At 44.8% G+C, this 26,754-nt stretch overlaps 1 protein-coding gene across 1 annotated transcript in view; it reads left to right on the forward strand.

Moving 5' to 3' along the window:
• Positions 1-26,754, forward strand: part of ITGA8 (integrin subunit alpha 8) — a 652,632-nt gene that overhangs the window by 546,102 nt on the left and 79,776 nt on the right. The window contains exons 26-27 of the mRNA XM_085631247.1: positions 2,340-2,465; positions 25,436-25,549. Of these exons, the coding sequence (XP_085487373.1) occupies positions 2,340-2,465; positions 25,436-25,549 (240 nt within the window). The remainder of the gene's footprint in view (positions 1-2,339; positions 2,466-25,435; positions 25,550-26,754) is intronic.

Consider the following 26,754-nt stretch of genomic DNA (forward strand, 5'->3'; position numbering starts at 1 on the left):
TGGAAGGCAGCAGCGGGGAGAGTCTCAACAGGTACCGGTCCTCAGCATGCTCAACACCCCATGTGACTTGAAAGGAGTGCCTAGACCGGGTCACTCCGAAGTTGGCAACGGCCGCCGCACGGGCCCTTAGTATAGCGTGGCTTAGCTGGCTCCCTTAGTGGCCCTTCTGCCCCCAGGCAAGCAATGAAAGGAAGGCCCGCAGTATCGAGGGGGTAAGAGGGATACGAGTGGTACCCAGGGGTCAGGATCAACAACACCAGCATCCAGAATGTGACAGAATCACCTCCGGGGAGCAAGAGCTCACTGAGGGGCGTCCGCCATCTTGGCCAGTCAGGCCATGCTCCCCAAGTAATTCGTTTCTTAACAACCATGCACAACAAAGAGTGTAGACACTCTTTTATCTGTAAAATAGTTTCAGCCTCACAAGTTTAAGAAAGCGCTACATAAATAGCAGTGCTACACTATACAATACACTGAAAATGGTTAATGACTAGTAATAGCAAACAGGAAAATTCTCAAACAAAGTGAGTACCTCAGTACGGTCTCCAATTTGCCTTGCGTCTTAAACACATTTTTCTAACTTTTAGGGCTCACATACTACAGAAGTTGCTGGCTGACATACCCTTCCTTTTTAGGCCTATCTTCTCTTGACCATCTTTCTGAGTTTAGTCTCAATCCTATTTTGCACGACCTTGCTCTTAGTAGTTACGTTTTACTTGCACCAATGTGACTTTCTGTCTTTAAAAGGTACTCATATTCTCTTTTGGTGCAGAAACATTTCGTCGTGGTTTCCTTGCTAAGCCTTTGTGCGAATAATACAAGTGCTCACGTGTAATAATGCCAATGCATTGTATGTTTTAAGAGGTGTCCGGCAGTTCAAAGGAAGCTGAACTTGCTTAATCAGCATTTTCTGGCTTTTGTAATGCTGACCGGGTCATCCAAAGTTGTTCACTTCGGAAAATTGAATTAGGGCTTTTTTTTCTCTCCTATCATGGATTTCTGATATTTTGCTTCAAGTTGAAACTGACCTTTAAGTTGCCCTTAAGAAAAAAGATTTTTTAAAGATTTTATTTTGGAGAAGAGGGGAGAAGATAAATAGCACTTGCGTATCTCTTGTATCCTCTGTATTCAGAGACTAGGAGAATTCAAAGATGATGATGTTACTGAGGCAGGTGGTACAGAGAGAATCCGGGCGGGTCATGTGATGCTGTTTTTTTGTATATTGCTATTTCCCTCAATTTGCAGCTGTACAAACAATACATTTCTGCATTGGGGAAAGGCAACCGATCTGTGCAATTGTTAATTTTTTTCTTGTTCTTTTTAATGCATCGGAAAACATGCTTCACCAGGGAGGAACCCTTTCCCCTACCCTGAGGGTTAGGGGGTGTTCTGTTCCCCATCGCACCCTGGCAGTGGATTTACCTCTGCTGAAGCAACTCCATGACCACTTCCAGAGTGGGAAAGCATCAGAGGAGTTTGTGAATGGCCACAAACTCACAAGTTTGTGGTCAATGACAAGCTCCCAAGGCATAATTTGCTTTCACCCACCAACTTTCACCTCTAGCATGGGGTTCTCACTTTGTGGTTGCAGACTGTCATGGCGAACAGTTTCTCAAAAGCAGATGCTTTACGCTTCTTTGCTGTAGTTTTCCTGTTTTTAACAGGTGTAAATGAAGATGTATACATATGTTATCTGTAAACATAAAGCTGTAAACATGCTGCCACGACTAAAAAGGGATTTAACAGAGCTCACAAATTTTGTAAAATAAATATAGAGTTTCAAAGGGGGTACAGCTATTTCTTAGCTTCTTATGTTTAGAGGGAGCAAAGCTTGAATGTGCTTCCCTTAGACCTGACATTAAAGCTGAGATTTTAGTGGTTCCTACACTTAAAGCATTGTAGAGAACACAGATGAACTTACTGAGAACCATGAACATGGCTATTATGCTTCTATTTAGATATATCACATTCATTCCTACTACCACTGAGACACTATTCATACTGTGAAGACGTACACATCGTTTTCTGATGCAGGTAAAGTCATTATAGTCCAGGAAGCTAGGGGAAGAAAAACAGATATGGTTTAACGACTGTGCCCAGCATGGACTGCTGGGTAAATAATTGATCCTTGTCAGTGCAATACACAGAACTGGACAGAGAGTCCTGCTGTGCTGCCTATGAGAAAAGTGATGTGACAGAAGAGGAAATATATGCAGGCTTTTTAGTGATGTGCATACAATGGAAATGGAAAGTTCGAGACCCAGGGGAGGCGTAAAATAAAATCTGGTTCAGTCATTCCTGCTGGCTCATTATTTTTCACATTTTTGTCGCATTCACAGATGACAGCTACAGAGGATACTCCCGAATTTCCTGCCTTTTTGAAAAACTCTACCATTGCCCATGCTGTGAGCAGGAGGGATGTCACCGTGGCAGAGTCCATACGGCACAATTACGCCAAAATACTGGTGAGTGCAAGTACTTATCATGGATGGTCATAAATTCGCCTGCATATAGGGAGTGTTGATAGACCATATATTTTCCAGTCTTCCGCTTATGCTTGTGCATTGCTCCCTGATGGGAAGGCTCTTGATTTGTTTCTGATACTTTCAACTTCGCACCTTTCTTGACTACTCATAGTTGATGTGATATTAGGATCTAATTTGCACAGCTTGCTGGAATCCAGAACTTCTCTTGTGCTATGCATAACTTTTCTTTATCCAGGAGTATTCACATTACTCCCACTAAATGTTCATGCATGAAGAAATTTAGAATTTCTACCTTGAAGATGATTTGCCATCAAATTCGGCTAGTGTAGTTTACTCGTGTTCAACGCAGTGTGCAGCCTTTCTTCTCCACTAACGTTTCTTCCCTGTAGTGAATCTTGTTTATGCACTTGGTACAAGACCTGGACGTCAAATGACTGCACAGAGCCAATTTGCACAACCTGAACAGCAAGTAGCCGCACAGAGCCAATTTTCACAAGGGCATACATCTAGGCCTGTCGGATTCCTCTAGCCATACATCTATTTTTAACAGATGTATTGATAACCAGAACAGTATTCTTTTCTTTAGTTGATCTAGGTGTGTGAATAGCATCCTTACTGAACAGCAGCAGTCCGTCCGGAGGGGCTGAGGGGCCATGCCCCGACCTTTCTCCTGGCAAGCAGAGTCTGTCAGTCTGAACAAAGGTCAGTCTGGCAGACAATCTTCTTGTTCAGGTCAGGCAACCAGGAACAAGACGGTCTTAATGCACATGCTCATGGCTGCCTGAGCTGAAATTTGCCAGGCCGAGGATTTCACAGCCCTGTGGATGTTACCTACTCATCCTGGCAACCGTGCCTCAAGGCCCTCCCCCTCGTGTTGAGGGGGAGCATTGCCGATTGCCTCGGAACTTGGCTACAGTTTTAAGCCCTGAAAGCCCAGAGTTGAGTGTCAATCAGTGACACCTCGCCATAGAGTGGGTAGGTGTCATCCCAATCTGGGACGAGTGAGGGACAGATGCCTTCCCTCATTGGCTGACCTTAGGACAGCCAAAGACGGAAGGCAGCAGTGCCGCCATGGCCCGTGCAGGTAAGAGCAGTGGGGCCGGGTGGGAGGGGTTTCGATGAACGATGACAAGGGACAACTAATAATATATTTAATTTTCCCTCATCTTCGTCCACCGCTCTATCCTGCATGGACCGCTGCTGCAGCAGTGCTCAACTCTCTTGGGACCACTGAGGTTTTCCTATCCGGGGGCTGCAGGGCATGGCAAGGTTTAGGTTTTTGAATGTTTGGCGTGTGCGTGAGTGTGCATATAAATGTATTAATTTGTTGTGACTGTTATGAATGGGTGTGTGAGTGTGTGTGTGTGCATGTGTGAATGCATGGGTGTGAGTGAGTAAGTGAGTGTGTATGTGTGCCCTCCTCCACTCGCTCACTGGTAAAAATTACACACCACTCCTGTTATTGAAGTGTTTACTATCAGCCACATTTAGCCACAATCAGCTCAATGGGAAACCAGCCTCACACGTGTAAGGTAGTAATATTTAAAATAATGTTATCATTTGAACATTCCTTCTTGGTTTCCTTGCCTTCCTCAAATATTCCTAATTCTGCATTGCCACTTCCTCTATGATATAGATTCAGTTACCAGCTTAATCCTGTATTTTAGGACATTTACAGGAACATGGCCTGAGTAGCTTCCAAGATTGTATATAGTAGTATTCCTGCTCAGAGATCCAGTCAATACTGCTAGTTATTGGCTCTTAAATGTCTTATGGACCTGAACCAGAAGCCAGGGCACATGCAGAAAGCAAGAGGCCAGAAATATCATTATGCGGCAGACTTCAATACATCCAAATATGCCAAAAATCCAGATGTTATTACACACAGCACAATAATAATCGACAGAGTTCTCTTCCACTGGCAGCTCGATAATATCAGTGTATAAATATATTCTTGAAACAATTGCTTGTCAAATTCCGTTGATTTTGGGGAGTCTGTTTATTGGGCAAGCGGCTAATTCTATTGTTTTATGTTAACTACCCAGACTTCAAGCATGCCCTTCAATTTTATTTTTGCTGAGAATTCCATTTATAATAATTACGGAGGTCTGATGCAGTGCGGTTGCAGTCGCTGTAGTTTTATGCAATAATTTATTTATGCCTCGTCACCCCTACTTGTGTAGTTTACCAAGCAAAAAACAGACGAAGGAAGGCAGGCCATCCAATGTCATCTAAACCGGGGCACGCTGAGTACTAAATAATGCTTAATGTTGTACTGTTTGGCAAGAAAGTAAAATGAAGCCTGCCTCCCTCTTTTGACTATAAATTAAAAGGTTACAAAAATGTAATGACATCCTGATTAAGCATGGAAACTTTTAAAACAGAATTCGTCCTAAACCGAAGCTGTACAGATCATGATGTACTGGGGTGGGGGGGGAGCGTGGGAGTGGGGGGGGGGGACTCACGACTAAAATATCGAGGTCTAATTATCGACTAAAATATCATGAGGGCAAGAATAGATAGCTAAGTATAGGTTTCTTATACTTAACTTCACATAACTGTACATTGACAATATATATATATATATATATATATATATATATATATATATATATATATATATATATATATATATATATATATATATATATTCTTTTCAAGGTACGTAGATGTGGAGTTACGAATAGGTCATCTATACTTATCTATACTCACTTACCTTCACAGTATTTTGTTCCTCGATATCTAAGCCTATATTATTTTGATCACGTGATATTTTAGTCCTCTTTATTCTGACACATAACCATTAGGAATTGCATCAGAGGCCAGAATGAGAAAACCTTCAGGGCAGACACACCTTGAATTCTTCTTTAGAAATCTATTGTATCCTCATTACATGCCCCCCTCTTTATGGGGCCCCACCTGGTTAGGATTCAGTAGCCGTCAGAGATGGTAGATTCGTACAACTGTATCTCTGTGGTCAAAGGTGAAATAGACATGCATCTCAGCTCATATTCTACCATTGGGCTGTACACATTAGAAGAAAGAATTTGAAGGACTACTGTAAATCCGTTCAGTAGTTTAGGAAAAATTGGGTGCAAAAATATTTCTATATGTGGATGGTTGGGTTCAAGGGGCTCTCGCAAGAGTCAAAAAATAGAGTATTCTGATTGGTCCCTTGGGCCATCTCGCTTCCGCTGAAGTAAGCCTCCTGCGGAAGCAAGCGCTCTGATTGGCTCACCACAACATAGGACTTAATTCCCTGTCCTGAAAATGTTTTAAAAGAAAGTAAGGAATACCCTGCCCCTAGCCCTTGGGATCCAAATTTTACTGTGATCTTGCCTTACTCACACACGTTTGCGGAAAAAATAAAAAATGTCAGCTGCCATTTATTTTTAAATAAATATGACCCCAGGGTGGGACAGGGGCCAGGGGTCAATGTGTCATATTACTTGGGGCGGGGAGCTTGTTTGGGGCTCCTTTCCTCGATATGATTGTGGCCCTGGGGATCCCAGGGCCCGACATTTTTAGGAAAGGGGAGAGGGTCACACTGCCATGCTCCCTGAGCCGATCACAGCCCTGGGCACCCCTTCCCCTGAGGCCCGGCATACATAGAAAAGCTGAGGGACATGCGGAACCCCACTCCAAGCCAATCACTGCTAGGGACTCGATTCTCTGTGGCCCAGCGCAATATCCCAAAGGAGATGAGGTCGTGTGGCCCCCCACCTGAGCCGTTGACGGGCCCGGAGACCTCAACCCCTGGGACCCAGCGTAATATCCAAAGTGGAGGGGTCCCCACTCCGAGCAGAACACGGCCCTAGGGTACTGTTATGTCTGGTGCTTTTACACGGGCAAGACCGCTGACCTTTGGCCAGGATACTGCTCTCCCAGCACACAGCTCCACCTGGAGTGCCTCTGTCTCCTGCACCCCGCTGACCCAGGTTTGAGGCCTGCGCCCGCTCTGTATTTTTTTGCCTTGTTGTTCACTGTTTTTTGCTCTTTTTTTGTGCCTGTGCCCTTGTTGTGTGCCCCCCTGCCATTTTGCCACCCGTTATTCACACCTTTTTTCCCTGTTGCTGCTGAACCCGCAGCCCCTCCCTCCAACCGGTTCCCGCTCCCGCCTCCCAGCTGCTTCTCCCTCCCTCCTCCCCTATTTAATGGCACGCCAAAGGCAAGCCCATCTGCGCCCGTCCGTGACCTGACCGCGACCAGCGCCAGGGACCCTGGATCTCCGACCATCCACTGCTACGACTCAGCAGCCCTCCTTGCACTCAACCCCAGAAGGAGCAACAACTGCCAGCTGTCCTCGTCGAACACCACCCGGCCAGTTCTCCTGCTGCCACTGACGCCAGACCTTCACCACCCTCCTCACCCCTATGGGCACTGCCCTCACTTTCGATGCCAGCACCATTGAAGCCGTGAAATGCATCCTCCTTCAACATGCGTTCCCTGCACAGACACGCCATAGAGATCTGGGACTTCCTTGACACCCTCTCCCCAGACGTCGCCTTCTTCACAGAAACCTGGACTAGTGCCTCCACCGCCCTGACATCGCCACTGCCATTCCTGACGGATACAAGATCCAGTGGAGGGACTGCCCCAACTGCCCAGAAGGAAGACTCGCCATCGCACACAAGAGCTCCCTCCGACTCTTCACCTCCACCACGAATGACTACTTCTCCACCACCGAGCACCTCCACTTCCAGATCCAAACCAGCCCTTGAACCACACTTCATGGCCACCTCGCATACAGACCCCCCAGACAGCGCGCTTCGTTCACCACCACTATCGCTGACCTCATCGCAACCCACGCCATCGCCTCCATGGACTACGTACTCATCGGAGACCTGAACTTCCACCACGAATGACTACTTCTCCACCACCGAGCACCTCCACTTCCAGATCCATACCAGCCCTTGACCCACACTTCATGGCCCCCTCGCATACAGACCCCCCAGACAGCGCGCTTCGTTCGCCACCACTATCGCTGACCTCATCGCAACCCACGCCATCGCCTCCATGGACTACGTACTCATCGGAGACCTGAACTTCCATCTCGACAACCCCAGCGACCCCAACTCCACCACCCTCCTGGACAACCTCATCAACATCGGACTGAAACAGCTCATCACCACGCCTACCCACAAGGCAGGACACATCCTCGACCCCATCTTCACAGGTGGGAACAACATCCGCTTTAGCCATAACACGCAACCCCCATGGCCTGATCACCACTGCATACACTTCCTTGGCAAACAAACCCACGCCGCCCAAACCTGCACCCCGCCTGCCACGAAGAAACTGGAGCAAAGTCACTGATGAGCAGCTCAACTCCACCCTCACCCCACCACCTCGACCGACTCCAACCTCACAGCCAAAGAACTCCACAAATGGATCTTCAACTGCGCAAACAAGCTCGCACCCCTACGTAACCCCAACAGACATTGCCCCAGGAAGGCCACCTGGTTCACTGGTGACCTCCAAGAATCCCGACACACCTGCAGATGTCGCGAGAAAAACTGGAGAAACAGCAAAATGATGGAAGATCGCACCACCTACAAAAACGCCATGACGGAATACCACCAACGCATCAGATCCATCAAAAAGTACCTTTATCCAGAAGAAGATCCTGGCCAACTCCAGCAACTCCAAGGAACTCTTCAGTGTCATCAAGGAATTCACCAAGCCCCCCAGGGAAACCATGGATATCACCCCTTCCCAGGACCTCTGCAACAAGCTTGGCCTCTACCACAACTTTAACGACCAGACATCTGACTCCGAAACCACTTTCTACTCCAGCAACACCAGCCAACCCACCATTTCTTCCTGGACCCCAGTCACCACCGAAGACACCACATTGACCATGAAAGACATCCACTCGGGAGCCCCCACGGATCTCTGCCCCCACACATCTTCCACAGAGCCGCCGCCTCCATCGCTCCGAAACTGCGACGCACCATCAACGCCACCTTCGAAACTGGCATCTTTCCCAACGTCTGGAAACGTGCAGAAGTCAGACCCCTGCTCAAGAAGCCCTCAGCAGATCCCATGGACCTCAAGAACTACCGACCATTCTCCCTCCTCCGCTTCACGGCCAAAGTCACAGAGAAGACTGTCAACTAACAAAATTCATCGAAGGAAACTTCATCCTCGACCCTTCCCAATCCGGATTCCGAAGCAACCACAGCACCAAGACAGCTCTACTCGCCACCACAGATGACATCCGCACCCTCCTCGACCAAGGACACACCACAGCCCTGATCCTACTCGACCTCTCTAGAGGCTTCGACACCGTCTCCCACCGTATACTGGCTCCACTCCTTCCTCACCGGCAGAACCCAAGGAATTAGACTGCCACCCTTCCTCTCCGAACCTACGGAAATCAACTTCGGAGTACCCCAAGGATCGTCGCTCAGCCCCACGCTCTTCAACATCTACATGGCCTCCTGCACCGCCATCGTCAGACAGCACAGACTCAGCATGGTATCCTACGCCGATGACACCCAGCTCATCCTCTCCCTCACCAAGGACCCCATCACCACCAAACTCAACTTCCAGGAAGGAATGAAGAGCGTTGCATCCTGGATAAGCAGCAGGTGCCTGAAGCTCAACTCGGAGAAGACAGAGGTCCTCATACTCAGAGCCCCCCTCTGCATGGGACAACACCTGTTGGCCCACCGCCCTCGGCAGCCCTCCCACCCCCACAGGCCACACCTGAAACCTCAGCATCATACTCGACTCCTCCCTCTACATGCCCCAACAGGTCAACGCGGCTACCTCCTACTGCTTCATCACCGTCTGCATCCTCCCAAAGACTTTGAAGTGGATCCCCCCGAATCAAGGAAGACCGTCACCCACCACTCATAACCAGCAGACTGGACTATGGAAATTCCCCCTACGCCAGGATCACAAATCTCTACCCAACAAACTCCAGACCAAACAGAACACCGCAGCCAGACTCGTCCTCGACATCCCTCTACACAAACACATCACCCAACACCTGCGGAACCTCCACTGGCTGCCCGTTGAAGAGAGAAACATTCAAGATACTCACCCACACCTACAAATGCCTCCACAACACCAGATCCCAATAGCTCAACAATAGAATCTCCTTCCACATACCCAAGAGGAACCTCGCCGAACCCCTGTGCATCTGCAGAGCGCGAACGAGAGGAAGAACTTTCTCCTACATAGCAGAAAAGACCTGGAACAAGCTCCTGATCAACATCAGACGGCCCCCCACCCTGCACATCTTTAGGAAGGCCCTCAAGACCTGGCTCTTTGACTGACCGGAGTTAAACCAAACCCCACAGCACCTTCAGACACTCACGGGTGAGTGGCATGGTTAAAACCCCCTGATTGATTGATTGAATGTGGTTCTGGAGTTTGGCTGCGTCCGGCTTCCAGAGCACGCACTGTTGGTTGAATCAGGCAGTAGGGCTCCCTCCCGGTCAGAGATAATAAACTTACCTCGACAGCTACTCGTGTCTGGAGCCCGTCTTTTCACTGGCGATGCAAGATGATGTTTTGACCAGGAGGAGAGTCACTGGGAGGACTTGCTGATGTTTGGTGAGGTCCTGCTGTTCTTCTTTGGCATTTGTGTGACTCAGGACAGCCGATCTCACTGATTTCTACTGCTCTTGCTGATTGTGGCCTCGTTGCGGTCACATAGACTCTTCCTGCGGTCTGCATTTTATTCATTTTATTGGGAAGTGTTATTTCCTGTCTAGTGCGTGTCTTCTCACTGCTACTCGAGACGCATTGCGCTGTCTTAGTCACTGCTGTTCAATGACATTTGGTGCCCCTACGTCACTGTGTTAATCTCTCAGTGCTTGCTTAGAGGTGTTTAATGGGGTGTACGTCATGGTTGCTTAGCAACCCTGGGAGCTAAGACGCATCATTGTTTGTTTACTTTATTCACATTGACTGTGCAGCAACACCATGTGTAGCTGAGCGCCTTCCTTTGGGATTCTATTGTAAGCATCTGTTCAGTGACACACACTCTGCTGTGATTATCTGCGTGTTCCTCAGCTCTTTAACACATGTGAGCAGAATGTCAGTGACATGCACACTCTCAAGATAATCTGCATGTCCATTTGGAATATTCATTCATCATTAGGATAATTGGTGGTTGATTTTTATTTTTATTTTCATGTATTGCATTCATGGAAGACTTAGTAGCACCCACATATTTTTTACAAAGCCCTGGAGAGCTCACAATTTCATGGGAGGACTGGAAAGAACTTATTGATGCCTATGTGCAAGCTATTGCGGGTTTTATTTTTTCACTGCTGCAAGGAAATTGTCCATGTAAAAACATTGCTTAGGGGCTGGAGGCAGACACATTTTAAAGCATTTGCCAATTATTTCCAATAAAGGGGAGGATGATGATGATGAAGTGGGCAATGAAGGAGAAGATGAGTACGAAGAGGCACTTGGGAAACTAAATGCAAATTTTATGAAGAGGGAGAAGAATGGGGTAGTAGAGAGGTTCAAGTTTAAAAAAAGAAGTCAGCAGTGTGGGGAGTCAGTTGAAAGTTATGTGGCAAGTTTAAGAAGGCTTGCATCTACATCCAACTACAAGAGTTTGCAAGATGAGATGCTAAGGGATCAGCCGGTGCGAAAAGTGAACAAGAGAGTACAAGAGAAACTCTTGAACACAGAATATTTAACTCTTCAAACGGCAATCGATTAAATGAGGAGAGCTGAATTGACAGATGAAGGGCTAAAGGAACTAAAATCAGAGGAAAAATTTGAAGCGGTTCAGAGAGAGACAATCAAACAAAGGAAAGAAGAGGACAGCGTATCTAAGAGGATGGTGGACAAGAAAATATTTTTGTGTTTTAGGTGTGAAAATAGAGGTCATGTGGCTACTGAGGAGTCGTGCCCTGCACTGGAAAAGCATGTAGGAGATGAAGGAATAAAGAGCACTTTGCTAGGAGTGTGTAGGTGCAAAATGGGGAGTGTGAATAGGAGGAGACACTCAGTGAGTATGATAGAGGAGGTGAATAATGACAGTTAGGTGTTATTTTGGAAACCCAACAGATTGGGGAAATAAGTAGGGATAATCATTTCTGCACTATAAGTATTGATGACGTTGATGTAAAAATGATGGCAGATTCAGGTGCAAGGTATACTCTTGATGGTGAAAAATATTTGGAGATGTTTCCAGGTCATGCTCTCCAAGATCCGGATGTGAGGTCAGTGGCTTATGGGAATAAACCCATTGATGATGTGGGTTTCATTGAAGCGCAACTGAAATGTTAGCAGAAGGCAATTATGCCAAAAATATATTTTGCCAGGGAACGTTCATGTCTTTTGGGTTGGCTACAACAAAGGGAGTTGGGTATTCGTTTGGCTCCTAACCATCCGAATCAGGTATTTGGCACTGAAATGGATATGGGTGAAGTAGAGGCAGCAGTACCATACATTACAGATTTTCCAGATGTATTTAATGATCAGTTTGGTTTTCTCAAGAGTATCATGCATAAAATTATATTGAAGAATGGATCAACACCTGTAGCTCATAAATCCCTGAGTGTGACAATAGTAATGAGGGCACCTATACATCAAGAGTTACATAAGTTATGTGAAAGTGGAGTGATTGAAGAGATAGAATCGTCAGAGTGGTTAGCTCCGGTGGTAATAGCTAAGAAAAGGAATTGTGACATTAGATTATGTGTAGACTTGAGGGATTTGAAACCTGCTATCTTGGTGGACAGACATCCCCTTCCCAATATTGGAGAAATGTTGACTACCATCAAGGGAGGGAAAGTGTTTTCCACACTAGATCTCTTCTTAGCCTACCACCAGATTGTGCTACATCCTGAGTCCAGTCCATTAACATCATATGTAACACCTGAAGGTGCTCACAGGTATGAAAAGATGCCTTTTGGCCTGGCTTCAGCGGCAGCTGTTTTTTCAGAGGGCTATGCATAATGTATTTAAAGACATCCCTAGTGTCACTTATTTTTAGGATGACATTTTGGTGTTTGGTGCTAGCGAAACGGAACATAATATTACCTTGAGGAGGATGTTGAAGGCTTTGAAAGATAGTGGGTTAAATATTAAGAGGGAAAATGTAGATTTAAGGTTGAAGGTGTGGAGTATTTGGTAATTGGATTAGTGGAGAGAGAATTTTACCCAAGATGCAATTGGTTTCTGCCATTGAGAATGCTTCTTCCCCTACTGGTAAAGATCAGCTACATTCATTTTTGGGGTCAGCCGAATATTATCCTTGTTTTATACGCAGGCTTGCAGATAAAACAAAAAACATGCACAGTCTTATGGTCAAAAATGCTAAGTTTGTGTGGTGTGAAAATTGCAAAGAAGAGTTTAATAGTTTGAAACTGAACATTGCCACAGTACCTGCTCTCAAACCATTTGACACAAAAAAAAACATTTTAGTAAACATTGAACCGAGTCAGGTTGGTTTGGGTGCGCTGTTGTTACAGAGAAGGGTTGGCACCGATGTTTCCATTGCTTATGCTTCAAGACCATTAAGAGATGAGGAGAAACATTACTCCACCAAAGAGATATAGGTGTTGTCTGTATGGTAGTAAGTGACTTCAGGACATATGTGTGGGGAACCAACTTCACATTCAGAACTGACCATCGTCCTTTGATTGAGGTGTTTACTACAAGTGGGGAATCAAGAGCTTCTCCTAGGATTGTGAGGTGGCCCATGAGTTTGTTGGAATACAATTTCCATATGGAATATCTGCCTGGGAAGTATTGGCCAACTATTTATCCCGTCTACCTTCAGGTGTTGCGACTGATGCTGGAGGTGTAGAAGAAGAATGGTAGTTGGCTAATGTGAGTGAAATTACAGATGGTAGAATATCGCATGAGGAGTGGTTGGAGGCCATCAGGGAGGACAAAGTGTTCAGTGAGGTAGAGAAATATCTGCTTGAGAGGTGGCCGGATAGGATGTGTACTTCTTTTGAGGCGGAATGTTTCTATCAGATTAGTCAAGAGTTGTTGGTTGTGGGAGAAGTTTTGATGAGAGGAAATTTGTTTGTTGTACCTTCGGGGTTGAGAAAGCGTAAAATTAATCTGGCTCATAGGGGGCACATTGGCATGAGTGCTACCAAGAGAAGAATAAGAGAAGAGTATTGATGTCATCTTATGTGCTTGGAGGAATAAATCACATAAGACTGTGAATTCCCCTCCAGTGGAATAAGAAATATCTGACTGCCCATAGAATAACATCGGTATTGATATAACAGGTCCTTTACAGGTTGCGGACATTTGCCAAGGTGGCCGGAATTTACGTTTATAGGAGAAGTTACCTCAGAAACTGTGATCGTGTTTTTAAAAGAATAGTTCATGATGGAAGGAGTGCCCGAGAGTATGGTTTCAAATGTTGGTGTCCAATTTGTGTCTCAGCGTATGAAATAATTTCTTTGTGAACAGGGCCTTGAGCATGTCTGCTCATCAGTTTACTATCCACAAAGCAATGGTCTCGTAGAGAGGTGGAACCGGACATTGAAGGAGGATTTACAGCTGGCTTTGTTGGGTGATGAGGATTGGAAGGTGGCCATGAGAAAGCTGTTGTGGTCTTACCATACCACACCTCATTGTGTGACAGGGAAATCTCCCATCAAGGTAATGAGGGGTAGGAAAGCCAGGGGGTTGATTTCCAAAGTAGCGAAATGCACCAAGTTGGTGGTTGAGAATGATTCCGGGAAGGATGGTGATTATGTGAAGGTTGATTGGGTGCGTGTGAAGAAAGGGCGCATGGTGACTAAAGGACAATCCAAATATTCAGATCCTCTTCAGGTGAAGAAAGTCAATAATTACACACTGTTGCTAAGTGATGGGAATGTTTGGAATCCCAAGAAGATTGCGAGGGCTCAGTTTGGAAAAGAGCAGCGTGAACAACGCGGATAAGTGCATAGCTGCCAAGGTTTCGGATTGCTATGTGTGACATTTTCATAATTTCAGAGTAATTATGAGTGACATTTTAAAGACTGTGAGTGACACTTTCTCGTGAGCAAAATCAAGCTATGAAGATGAGGGAAACATAAATATTAGACATTACACTAATTAAAGGAACGATAAAACCTAAGTTAACTGGTGCAAAGAAATTATTGTTAATGGCTTCCATTTATGAGACTCATGACTAAGCAATATACTTAGAATCATACAAACAGGAGGAAGCTCCTTTGTAACATATTAAATTTGACTCTGCACACTAGCTCAGGAACAGTTTTTTTTGCGGTTGTGTGTTATTTGAGGCATGTGCTTCCAGCCTTTGCCGACTCCAGCAGAAAGACAAAACCCAGAATGTCAGCCTTTGTGGTGGCCCCCTCGTTCCCAGCAAAATCAGGAGAGCATCAGGTCTGGGCCTGGGCCTCTCTCTGACATCACATGAGTGACCCAGTCCAACAGGGACCTGAAGTGAGAGAAGCCTCGATAAAATCAAATACTCAGTTACACACCTCACACTGCGCCGGCCAAGTCACCTATTTCACCTTCTGAGTATTAACACCGGCAGGCACCGCAGGATGCAGCTGCCTGATCATGCGCCGCTGCACACAGGCTGGTAACTGTAACATACTTGGACGGTGGGTGCAGATGGGAGTCAGTTTGGACTGCGGTGGTGGTGCATTCCATTGGAGGCAGCGATACAGACACTGCCAAGACTGGCCATGAGGCTCCAGGCACTGGTAGGCTCAGACCGCGAGCCACTGTGAGCCGGACCCCAGCCTGCCTTCAGTGTTGTGCAGGATGGACAGTGAGTCCCCCAACTCACAGGCAGCCATAGGCACGCTGCGATCACCAAGTCAGGAGCCATATCACACTGAGCAATTAGCGGGACACCTTGCAGTACCAGCATTCCTGTGTTGTCTGATTTGCACACCAGCTTGAATACACACCTCAGATCTACCCAGAACCCAATGAACACTAGACTGGCAAGTGCCTGAAGTTTGTGTGCACGCACATCGCGTCAGACACATGCGTGTGATGTACCTCAGCCTGCAGGGCACTCAGCTGCTCCGCCCACTGCAGTATTCAGTCTCCTTCAGCTCCTGCATGTAATACAATACTGTATAGGTGAGGTGAGCACTGCCGACGACGTACAACGTATCACGGCTAAAGGGCTGCCGGTGCAAGCTGCAGCGGGCTGCACGATGACGCGAGCGCCGTGATTGAAGCAGTGAGTGCGAGACTTGAGGCGAGCCCCAAGCCTGCTCGCGCACGCTAAAGGCAGTGCCCTGCCACACTTTTAGGCAGTGTTTCAGTACAGTGACAGCTGCTGAGACGGTGACTATGCATATGCGTGACAATGCATTTCATTCCGGTAATACGGAGTACCACATTGAAATACGTTAGTCTAACGACTGATGCGTGGTACTTGGCAGGACTGCCAGTGGTTGTTTCCAGGACAACAGAGAGTGGTAGCACCACGACCAGGGTACTTAGGGATCGCTTAGGTATCAGGAGTCTGAGGAAGTTAGATGAATATGTAATGTGAATCTGGGGATGTATTTGGTCCTTATGTAATCTTATGACTTCCAACGTTTGTGTTTGTTTCCCAATATTTTGTACTATAGGTAGGGCATATATGCATAATATTGTCACATATGTTTTGGACGATTAGTTTTAGGCTTCCTTTGTTTTTTTGTTGCTTTGTTTTTTTATTTGTTCAGTGCTATTATTGCAAGTTTAGTTTAACACAGTTATGCAGTTTTTAAAAGAGGGAGATGTATTATGTATTGTGCTTTTACATGGAATGTAAATGTGGTTCTGGAGTCCGGCTGCATCCGGGTTCCAGAGCATGCACTGTTGGTTGAATCAGGCAGTTGGTCCCCCTCCCAGTCAGAGAAAATAAACTTACCTCAACAACTGCTCATGTCTGGAGGCTAGCTTTTCAGGTAGCCGACCACTGGGGCCTGTTACAGTTTTGGGGGCTGTGTGCCCCCTCCCTGAGCATCTTAAGGTCCTGGGAACCCCATCCCCAAGGTCAAGAAATGCAGGTCCAGTCTTTCTTCCCAGGCAAGAGGTAGAAAGGCAGCAGGGCAGCACAGCAGCAGTCTAGCAGAGTGGCAGTCCTTCACCAGCACAGCATTCCTTCTTCCTGACAGAGTATCCACTGGTCCAGAAGTGTACTGACGTGGTGGTGTCTGAGGGCCATCTTTTAATCCTTGGTGCCCCTGGTTCTGGAAGGTGAGAGAAGCTTCTAGACATTGGCTTTGAAATGCAAGGAATTCTCTGCCTCCTCTGTCCAGGCTCCAAGTTGGCTTAAGTGACAATACAGGGTCAATACACCCTTTGTGTGTAGAAAGTACACAGCTTATTCAGATGTAAGTGAGGCTGTGTCCAACACCTCCCTCCCATCCTGCCAGTGATGGCCCATCCAGTCACACCTAAGCTCCCATTGTGTGTGGCTGTCTAGCAGGAATACACAAATCCCAACAACCAACTACACCCAGTCTTGTGACCAGAGACAGGCTGCAGGCACCAAATGATTAAGGCATAAAAATATAAACTTTCTGAAAGTGGAAATTTTCAGAATTGTTATTTAAAATCTGAGTTCATCATACATTAGGATGTTAAATTAGGATTCCAGAGACACCAAATAAGAACTGGTTATCTTTCCCTATTTGGAAATGACACTTATAAAATGCAATAGAGAAACTCTAATGTTATTCTACGGCAGAGATATGCCTTGCAGTAGTGGAAAACGAAGTTCCAAGTTTTTCACTGCCAGGAAATACTTTTTAAAATACATTGTTACCATGCCTTCAAGGCAGCCCAGGGCCTTAGGGTGACTTATTTGTATTAAAAAGGTACGTTTGGGCCTGGCAGCATTTTTACTTTGTCAGGTCAAAATGGTAGTTTAAAACTGCATATAAGCCAATGTTACCATCTTTTAAGCAGAAGGCACAAGCACTTTAGCACTGGTTAGCAGTGGTTAAGCGCAACCAAGGCCAACACAAATTAGTTCAGCAAAAAGAAGGCGGAGGAAGGCCATACGTTTGGTGATGACGGTGCAAGGCCCCACTATATGTATATGCTGTGGTATATGAGGACATCTTAACCAAACAAAGAATCACTTACTTTGTATAGTTAAGAGAAAGTTTCCTTGATTGGTGTTGATTCACCTCTTTGTGCTCTTGCTGTCTTCTCTATAGGAGAATTCATATTATCACAGATTTATGGATAAAGATGCATAAGGAACAATTACATTGCTGAAACACACACAAAGTCTGGAGACATTTGCTTGTGGTCCATTACACAGATGTAATGTAGAATTTGCACTGGACATTTAACCAATGAGGTAGTTCTTAGTAATTAACCAGAAGAAAGAATTCCAGTTAGGTAGACATTTTGTTGAAAACTGTGTTCTCCTGTAGGATAAAGGGGCAGGTGAGGTTCTGGTTCTGGTACAGTCACTCACACAGCTACTGACCCTCTCACATAGCCACTTACACACCCACTCATATACCCATTCTGCCACTCTCACATCCACTCACAGATCCATAAAGCCAATAACATCCACTGACCGATCCATATACCACTCACAGACACACTCACACATCCACAAAACCTCTTACAGACCAATATAACTACTCATATACCCACTCACAGAGTGACCTATACAGCCACTAACACATCTACTCTCAAAGGTCAAAGGTTACCGTTAGCAAATAAAATAGAAAAAACCTTAGAAACTCACAAAAATAGCATAAATTACAGAGCTGTTATAGTTAGGAAATAGAATTTAAAAATCCTTAGATCCTTAGAAATTAACTGAACTAACCAAAGGTTAGAGGGACATTATAATTAGGAAATACAATTAAACAAATTTTGAAATTCACTGAAAAAAAACAAAGGTTACAGGGACGTAATAGTTAGGCTCAGATTTCACTTGTACAAAACCTGTGAAATTCAACAGTTATAGTTACCGTAGAACTATAACTAAGGACCCTGCAAAGCACTGCTTGTGACCTCATATATCACATCACTCATGACATGGTTAGTGACATCACTGATGACATCTCAAATGACATCACTGATGATATCATCCTGTGAGCGTTAGTGTTTGTAAATGTTTCTGAGTTTTAAAGATATATACTAAGCTAATGCATAATTTAAATACTACTCTTTTTGTGCTACTGGGTGATACTTCTATGTCTAACATATGTCATCTGAGAGACTGTTTAGACTGTCTATTCTGTGTGTGAGTGGTTGTCTAAGTGGCTATATGGGTGTGTGAGTGGGTGTGTAGATGAAAAGGTGGGTGGGTGAGTTGCTACATGGGTGAGTCAGTACCTGTATCATCAAAAACATGTTAAACAATGAAAAAGGGGCAGGGTAGGAATACTGACCCCCTAGTTCTGGTTGTGGGGTCCTGCTGGGACCTCTGACAGGGCAAAACAACCATTTTTCTTCTAATTTTCACTGAAAATCGTGGCAGATTCACGACCCTGGCAAACATTTCTTTAAAAACCCAAGTGCGGGCTCTCTCGCTTGTTTTGAAATGAGCCCCTGGGTGGGCCAGGTCCTGGGGATATTTTTTTTTTTAATGAGGCCCCCTTCCTAAGACTCTTTGAGCCCATGGACCCCTCTATAGAGGGACAGTTCCTGTGGGCCCACTCCTTAATATCAGCAAAATCCCAGGAAGGTAGTTGTCCCCAGGGCTAATAAAAAGGAAAATTGAGGGCAGAAAAACGAGTAGGAAAGACAAACAGGAAAGGCAAAACAGATGGCAGAGAAATGAGCAGAAAAGGGAAACGAGAGCAGAAAAGCAAACAGAAAAGGCAAAACAGCGGTAGAAGAACTAGCAGGAAAGGCAAAACAGAGCAGAAGGGGCAAGACAGAGGGAAGAAAAGTGAGCAGGAAAGGCAAACAGAGGGCAGAAAAGCAAGCAGAAAAGGCAAAACAGAGAGCACTCAGACACTGACACACCCACTCAGAGACACACTCACTCACCCATTCACAGAACCACTCAGAGACCCAGGCACTCACTCACAGACCCACTGAGAACTCAGGTAGTCACTCCACTTACAGACCCACTTATACATGCACGCACCTATTCACAGACACACGCAGTCACTCATACCTACTCACAGTCCCACTCAGAGACTCACACACTCACTCACAGACCTACTGAGAGACTCATGCACTCACTCACAGACCCACTCAGAGACTTGTGAACTCACTCACAGACCTACTGAGACACTCATGTACTCACTCACAGACCCAATGAGACACTCATTCATCCACTTACAGACCCACACAGAGACTCATGCACTCACTCACAGACCCACTTAGACACTCATGCACCCACTCACAGACCCACTCATACACTCATGCACTCACTCACAAACCCACTCAGACTCCCGCACCCTCTCACAGACCCATTCAGAGACTCATGCATTCACTCTCAGATCCACTGAGAAACTCATGCACTCACTCACAGACTCACTCACATATTCATGCACCTACTCACTGTGACATTCATGCACCCACACACATATCTACCTAGACACTCATGCACCTGCTCACAGATCCACTCAGAGTGTCATGCACCCACTCACAAACCCACTCATGTACCCACTCACACACCCAGTGAGACACTTACGCAGCCACTCCCAGGCCCACTGAGACACTCACACGCCCTCTTGCACACCCATTGATACCCTCACACACTCACTCACACACCCACTGAGACACTTATGTGCTCACTCACACACTCACTCTCAAAGGTTACAGGTTACAGTTATGGAATTTAAAAACCTTACAAATTCAGATAAAAAAACCAAAGGTTGCAGGGACATTATAGTTAGATAGATAGATAGATAGATAGATAGATAGATAGATAGATAGATAGATAGATAGATAGATAGATAGATAGATAGATAGATAGATAGATAGATAGATAGATAGATAGATAGATAGATAGATAGATAGATAGATAGATAGATAGATAGATAGATAGATAGATAGATAGATAGATAGATAGATAGATAGATAGATAGAATCAGGTTTGAACGCTGTAAATTAGTCCGCACTCAAGAAGGAAATCTAATAATGGGGATTCATTTTACCATAGCCTATTGCAGAATATATGGATCAGAAAGACTGATAATAATGCAAATACTTTCAAAGGCAAACAAAGTAAAATGAAAAATAATAAAAAATGAACTTTATAGTTATATCTGCTCTCAGATCTGACAAGCTTTGCAAAACTATTTTGTATAGTATGTTTTTTGGTGGGAAGCACTTTTTTGGGTGGGAATGTCCCAGGATATGCAGGCTTCCAGAATCGCAGACATGTAGACGGTCCTTCCCTTTCTCAGTATGACACACTTGATGGTTTCATCTTTATGCTTGAATACAGCTGTTTCATTTTGAAAAGTCATGGCAGCCTCTTGCTGGGTGAGGGTGCAAGGCCACCCATTGCTGATCGAGAGCACTTAGTAAGCTGTAACTGGGGTTAGTCGCTTAGTGACCTGTTACTAGCCAAGATGACCTGGGAACCAAGATATTGTAGAGAGTTCGTAGTGGAGCCCAGCATAAAGCCATTAGTCAATAACTCAAATTATCATGGACAGGATGCAAGCCACCTATACAGGTCTCTGTAAGAAAACATGTTGTTAGCAGCATTATATCTTTATGACAGTTTGTACACCACAAAATAATGTTAGGCCCTATAAGTTTGTACCCTAACAGGTAGTTCATATAGGTAATTAGTAGGCTGTACATGCTATAATATAGGTTAAATTGTATTATATACAAAATAATAAGGTACAGCATAATGAAAGAAACCGTTCATGTTGAGACCATACCACACCTAGATATCTGGTTACGACTGCCCTGTTGCAGTATTCCACATCATGCAGACTCATTTGGTCTCCAGTTGTCCTTTGCTCATAACTCAGGTTAACTCCCTCATGTGTGCTCAGGTCTCTTTCATTTTGCCACGTTTTCAACCACAGGAAGTCATTTTCTTGTGCTCAACACTTACTGTAAAGAATATCCTTCTGTTACACTGTAGCCATTGGTATAGCAGCACAAGTCATCTGGAACATCCTCATCACCACTTCTATGCTCATCCAATCGAAGTATTTATTGCCTTTATCATTTTGCCCATCTTTTCACTGTTGTATGACTTTACAGATGTAAATTCTATCTTCATCAGATTTTTGATGCATACCATACACCACCCTAGATGTTTTTCTCTGGACTGTGTAACAGTGATAACTGCACTTCTGCAAAATAAATTACTGATAAGGCGGTCTGAATGCACTTCAACATTCTCTTCACTTTTTTTCTAGTGTATATTTACGTTGTGTAGAATAGAGGAATAGTTCAGTTCATTAGATTATTCCATAAGACATTTGTTGTTCTATGGGAATCAATATCTTCTCATCATTAAGTACTGTAGAGGAGGGAATTCACTGCCTTAAAAGTAGGATTTTGAAGCTTCTGCTCCATAGTTTACATGCTACCCTCTATGCACCAGTTTGAAAGTGCCTTCCATTTGCATGCTACCCTCTATGCATCAGTTTTCAAGTGCCTTAAATCCCTCCCCAATGTCTTAGCTCCTTTTATGATAGAAACATTATTGCAGATTTTTAAGGTTGAGCCTACCTAACAACGCAAGCTGTTTGGCCCAGAAAAACATATTGTGTGCTTGCCAAGAACACACTAGGGGCCATATTACAATAAGGGCCCCAGGGGTGCAATGCAGTGGCGTAATGAAACTTGAGGGGGCCCCCCTGCAGGGTACGTGGAGGGGCCCCCTCCAGAGTTAATCTGGAGCTCTCCGGCCAAGGTGCGGTGCTGAGGCTGGAGGTTGGGGCCCCCGCCCCGCAGGGGCTGCCGGGGCCTGTGTTACTCCCCTGGTGCAATTTGCGTTTGCGCCCACTTTGCGCGGACCCGGGGCACTTTGGTATTACAGAAGGGGGCACAGATGCTTGTGCATCGTCTTCAGTAATACTGATAGCTCTGACGCATTTAAAGCACTAGCGCTACCTTCACGAGGCGTTCCCTCATTTGTATAGGGGTGTGCCCTATGCAAATGAGAAAATTCCTTTGCCTCTGCTCCCACGTCATATGTCAGATCGGGCACAGAGGCAAAGACGCTCTCTTGGGCAAAATGAAACTACAGCCACGTCATAGCATCTTTTATTTTTAGCCATGCTGCAGAGCAGCTGTGGTGCTGTGCAGCATGGCTAAAAAACATTGGCAAAGCCAAAAGATCTGATAGGCCTATCAGCTTTGCCTTTGCTTGTCTAACAAGCACTGGTCGCTTCCATTACTGGAGACTATGGGCCCCATATACCAAACTTTGAAATAGCGAATTCCTAATTGTGATTTCCTGCGAATCGCAATTAGGAAATCAAAATGTATGAAACTCATTTGATCTTCATTTGCGATTCCCAGGGGGTTGCAAATAGGCCTACATCATGAATATTAATAAGGTAGGTCTTGGTTTGCGACCCATTGGGAATCACTAAAATCACAGGGATGGTGGCCTGCTGGTGGTCAGCAGACCACCATGTCTGTGATTGCTTTTAAGTAGGGCACTTTTTTTTTTTAAATGCAGCCCGTTTTCCTTTAAGGAAAATGGGATGAGTTTTTAAACAAAAAATGAAACGTTTCCTTTTTATTTTTTAGACATCCGCAGTGGTCCGTGGGACCACTCCCTGCTCTTAAATTATTTTACCCACATTCACAAAGGGGTAGAGGTCCCTTGGAGTTGCAGTATATTGCAAATATTTTGCAACCACATTTTGGTCGCAAATCATTTACACATGCCATTGTGATTCGTTATTAGGAAGGGATGCCGTAAACACACCACTTCCCAAGGCTGAATCACAAACCCAATTTGCAATTCTATAATAGGTTACCGAGTTGCAAATAGGGCTCTCTGCATCCCAAAATGCCTTTTTGAGAATAGGCCCATTTGTGCCCGGCAAACAGGTTTGTACATGTAGCCCTTTGAGCGTTATTTAGAGTTTGGCATACAGGATACTCTGTCAAAATAGTTGATATCCAATCTGCTGTACTACATTTGCCATAGGCTATAAAGCATTTGTAATACAGTGGACGGGATATCCACCACATTTGAGATGAAGTATCCCATCTGCCAAACTCTGACTAAAGGCCTATGTTTGCGATGGGGAATACCGTGGCATTCATTTGTATGTAAGCATACATCCATATTTGCATTGGTACATACATAGAGACAACCTCCATAGGAGCCTATGTAGTGCAGCAGCCAGCAGTTTTTGGAAACAATCCTTGTTCGACTGAGAGAGAGGATAGGAAATGAGTCAGGACAGTGCTTAATGTGTAAAAGACTAAGGGCCATATGTAGGTAGACTGTGTTTTGCGATTCTCTAATTGCAATTTTTAAGGAATCGCAATTAGAGAATAGCAAAATGCAATGTAGGTAGGATTAGCAATTTTTTTTGCGAATCCCACCCATTCCTTATTTGCGATTCTCTAATTGAGAATCGCAAATAAGGAATACCTTGCCATGCATTCCTATGGGCTAAAAGGCCCATAGGAATGAATAGGAAGACATTCTCAATTTGCGATTCTCAATTAGAGAATCGCAAATTGAGAATGCAATTTCAAGGTTGCAAGGGTGTCAATAGGACACCCTGTTGCACCCCTGAAATTAGCATGGGTGCACATGTGGTGCACATACATGCCCTAAGGGCATGTGTGTGCACCACATTCCACTTTGAAAAATGCAAAAAACTGCATTATTACAAGAAATCGCAAATTACCACCAACCTGTAGTTGGTGGTAATTTGCGATTCCTTAAGGCCAAATAGCACTTTTTTGGAGGTTCCTACATTGCATTTAAGGAATCGCAAAATTTGCGATTCCTTAAATGCAATTGCAAAATAAGGAATCGCAAATTTAGCGATTCCTTATTTTGCATGCAGATTTGCCTTCCTACATTCCACTTAGCAAATTTGCGATCGCAAACGCCGAAATTCGGCGAATTTCAGCGTTTGCGATCGCAAATTTGCTTTCTACATATGGCCCTAAGCGTTGTAGCCCAAAGCTTTGCTCAGAAACCTGCAGTTAAAAATATCAAATGTCGAGGGTGATGAATACCAAGGCTTTTTAGTCTCGATTCCACCTCATGTCTCTTCCATCCACCACCAGACACCCCCTATCCCTTTATCTCACTGTTTCAGGTTCTTTTTGATTTTTGCTTTTGTTTCCTTGTCGCTGTTTTTTCATCTTTCTCTTCCTCCTTCTTTTCCCTTTTTGTATTTTTCTCTTTCTTGCTCTGGGTCCAAGTCTGACGAGGACTAATAAGTGCTGTTCCCCGAAAATGAGTTTCATTGACCACACCTGCAACTATTAGCTTAAAATTAACCACCGAGCCAAGATTATGATTGTGTACAGTGCCTTGGGGGAGACAGGCCATCCACTGCTGGGGTCTCTTTGTTCCTTATGTTCCTTTCTTTTGTATCAGCTATTGTTATATCAGTTGCATCAACTGTTGTTTGTGTTTCTTTACATAAGTAGTGATGATAAAGATTTCATCTATTTCATTATCTTTTTGTTTTTATTACATTTTGTTTTAGACAGCATCACAGAGACAGCATTTGAATTGAAAACAACTAGCTAAGCCCTGCATGCTTAAAATGGGGTTATATAAATGTACCACATGCAGGGCAGGGACCATCATAACACCCATTAGGAGAGCATGGCTTTCAGAAGGTTGCTGGCAAGCAGTGGGCTTCAGGTTTAACTTGTATCCCACAGCCAAATGGTCCTCGGTCATCAAAGAGAAATATACAGAAATGGAAAGTGGTGTGTAGCATTTTGAAGAATAAATTAACATCCATGGTTATTTGTGAGTGTTCCAGAACATTCTTCCATAATAACTTGTTGAGAAGCCTTGATGTCGCTCCAATGTTTACCGGCCAGTCCTTTAATCTAAGTGCTCTTTTATTTTTTTACAGAATTGCTCAAATATCAAATGTTTAAAAATATCTTGTCGCGTGGGACGATTAGAAGGAGGACAGAGTGCAGTGCTGAAAGTCAGATCCCGTTTATGGGCCCAAACATTTCTGCAGGTAATGCTCCACACTACACATACTCCTTAAAAATATGCGATGGGACATTGTGTAGCAGCATGCCTTTACATCTACAGTATTGAACCATTTCAATAAATGCAATTTTTACAGAGATCTTTTCAAATTCTAGACTGCCAAACATATTTTTCCAAATGTATTTTTGTTGTCACAAAAGGCGAGATATAACACCAGACTGAGCAGTCATTTAGAGTTCGGCAGGGGGAACTACGCATAGTGGCATAATGCAAAATGATAGGGGCCCCCTGAAAATGTGTCTCCCATATCTCACAGATATTTAATGCTCTAGCGCTCAATGGGGCCCCCTGAAGGACTAGGTTCTCTGTATAAGGTTGGGGGGCTCGCGTTATGCCCCTAGCTACATAATGCATTGGAGGAACTCCCTCGCCCGCCCAATGCATGCTTCCCCAACATTGTTTAGAGGTAAGGACGCCACTGGTTTCTGATGGCGAAGTCTCTTCAGGCTCCTCCATCTGAAAACCGTCCACCACAAAGGCACCAGGCCGCAATGTCAGTGGTCAAGCCCCTGCTAGGTCTGCCATGGTAGACCCTGGCAGAAAAAACAAACAATGGCCCCAACACCCGGAGAAATCTCTCTGTTCATTTATATCCTTTTTAGGGATTTTTTGCCTGAAAAGCAAAATGAAACTTCAAGCAGACCAAGCAAAAATGTGCAACACCCACTTGGTATTTCAGTTGTGCCTACAGTCCATCTGCAGCACCAGAGGACTCTAGGCACAATGAGCCCAAATCACAGCGGTAAACTTAGTCTTGAAATCTATATTTAGACCTGAAGTCTAAGGGCATAATTTGCATAGGTCAAATTAGACCTGAGGTCTATTTACCTTTGTGAATTGAAGCCTCAGATGTCAGGTCTAAACTTAGATTTCAGTCTAAGTTTACCTTTTTGAATTGGGCCCAGAGATCCCCTACAGGCTGATAAGGTGCACTAAAAGCACCAATGGTGCCGGAGGCCAGGTCCGCCACTGATCTGGGGGCTGATGGGATGCACACCAGAGTCTAAGTCAGCCCCTGATTTTGCTATGAACCCACCCCCTGCCTGTGGCTCTTCTTCGCTGCCGCCATTGATCAGTACATGCTGTGGGTTTTAGCAAGGTTTTGTTTAGACATAATGGCACTGGCCAATTCCTCCATCTCTTGGTGAAATGTAACCATCCGCTGATTCT

Source organism: Triturus cristatus, chromosome 10 (assembly GCF_964204655.1).
Source record: "Triturus cristatus chromosome 10, aTriCri1.1, whole genome shotgun sequence".
In the NCBI taxonomy this organism is placed as follows: Eukaryota; Metazoa; Chordata; class Amphibia; order Caudata; family Salamandridae; genus Triturus; species Triturus cristatus.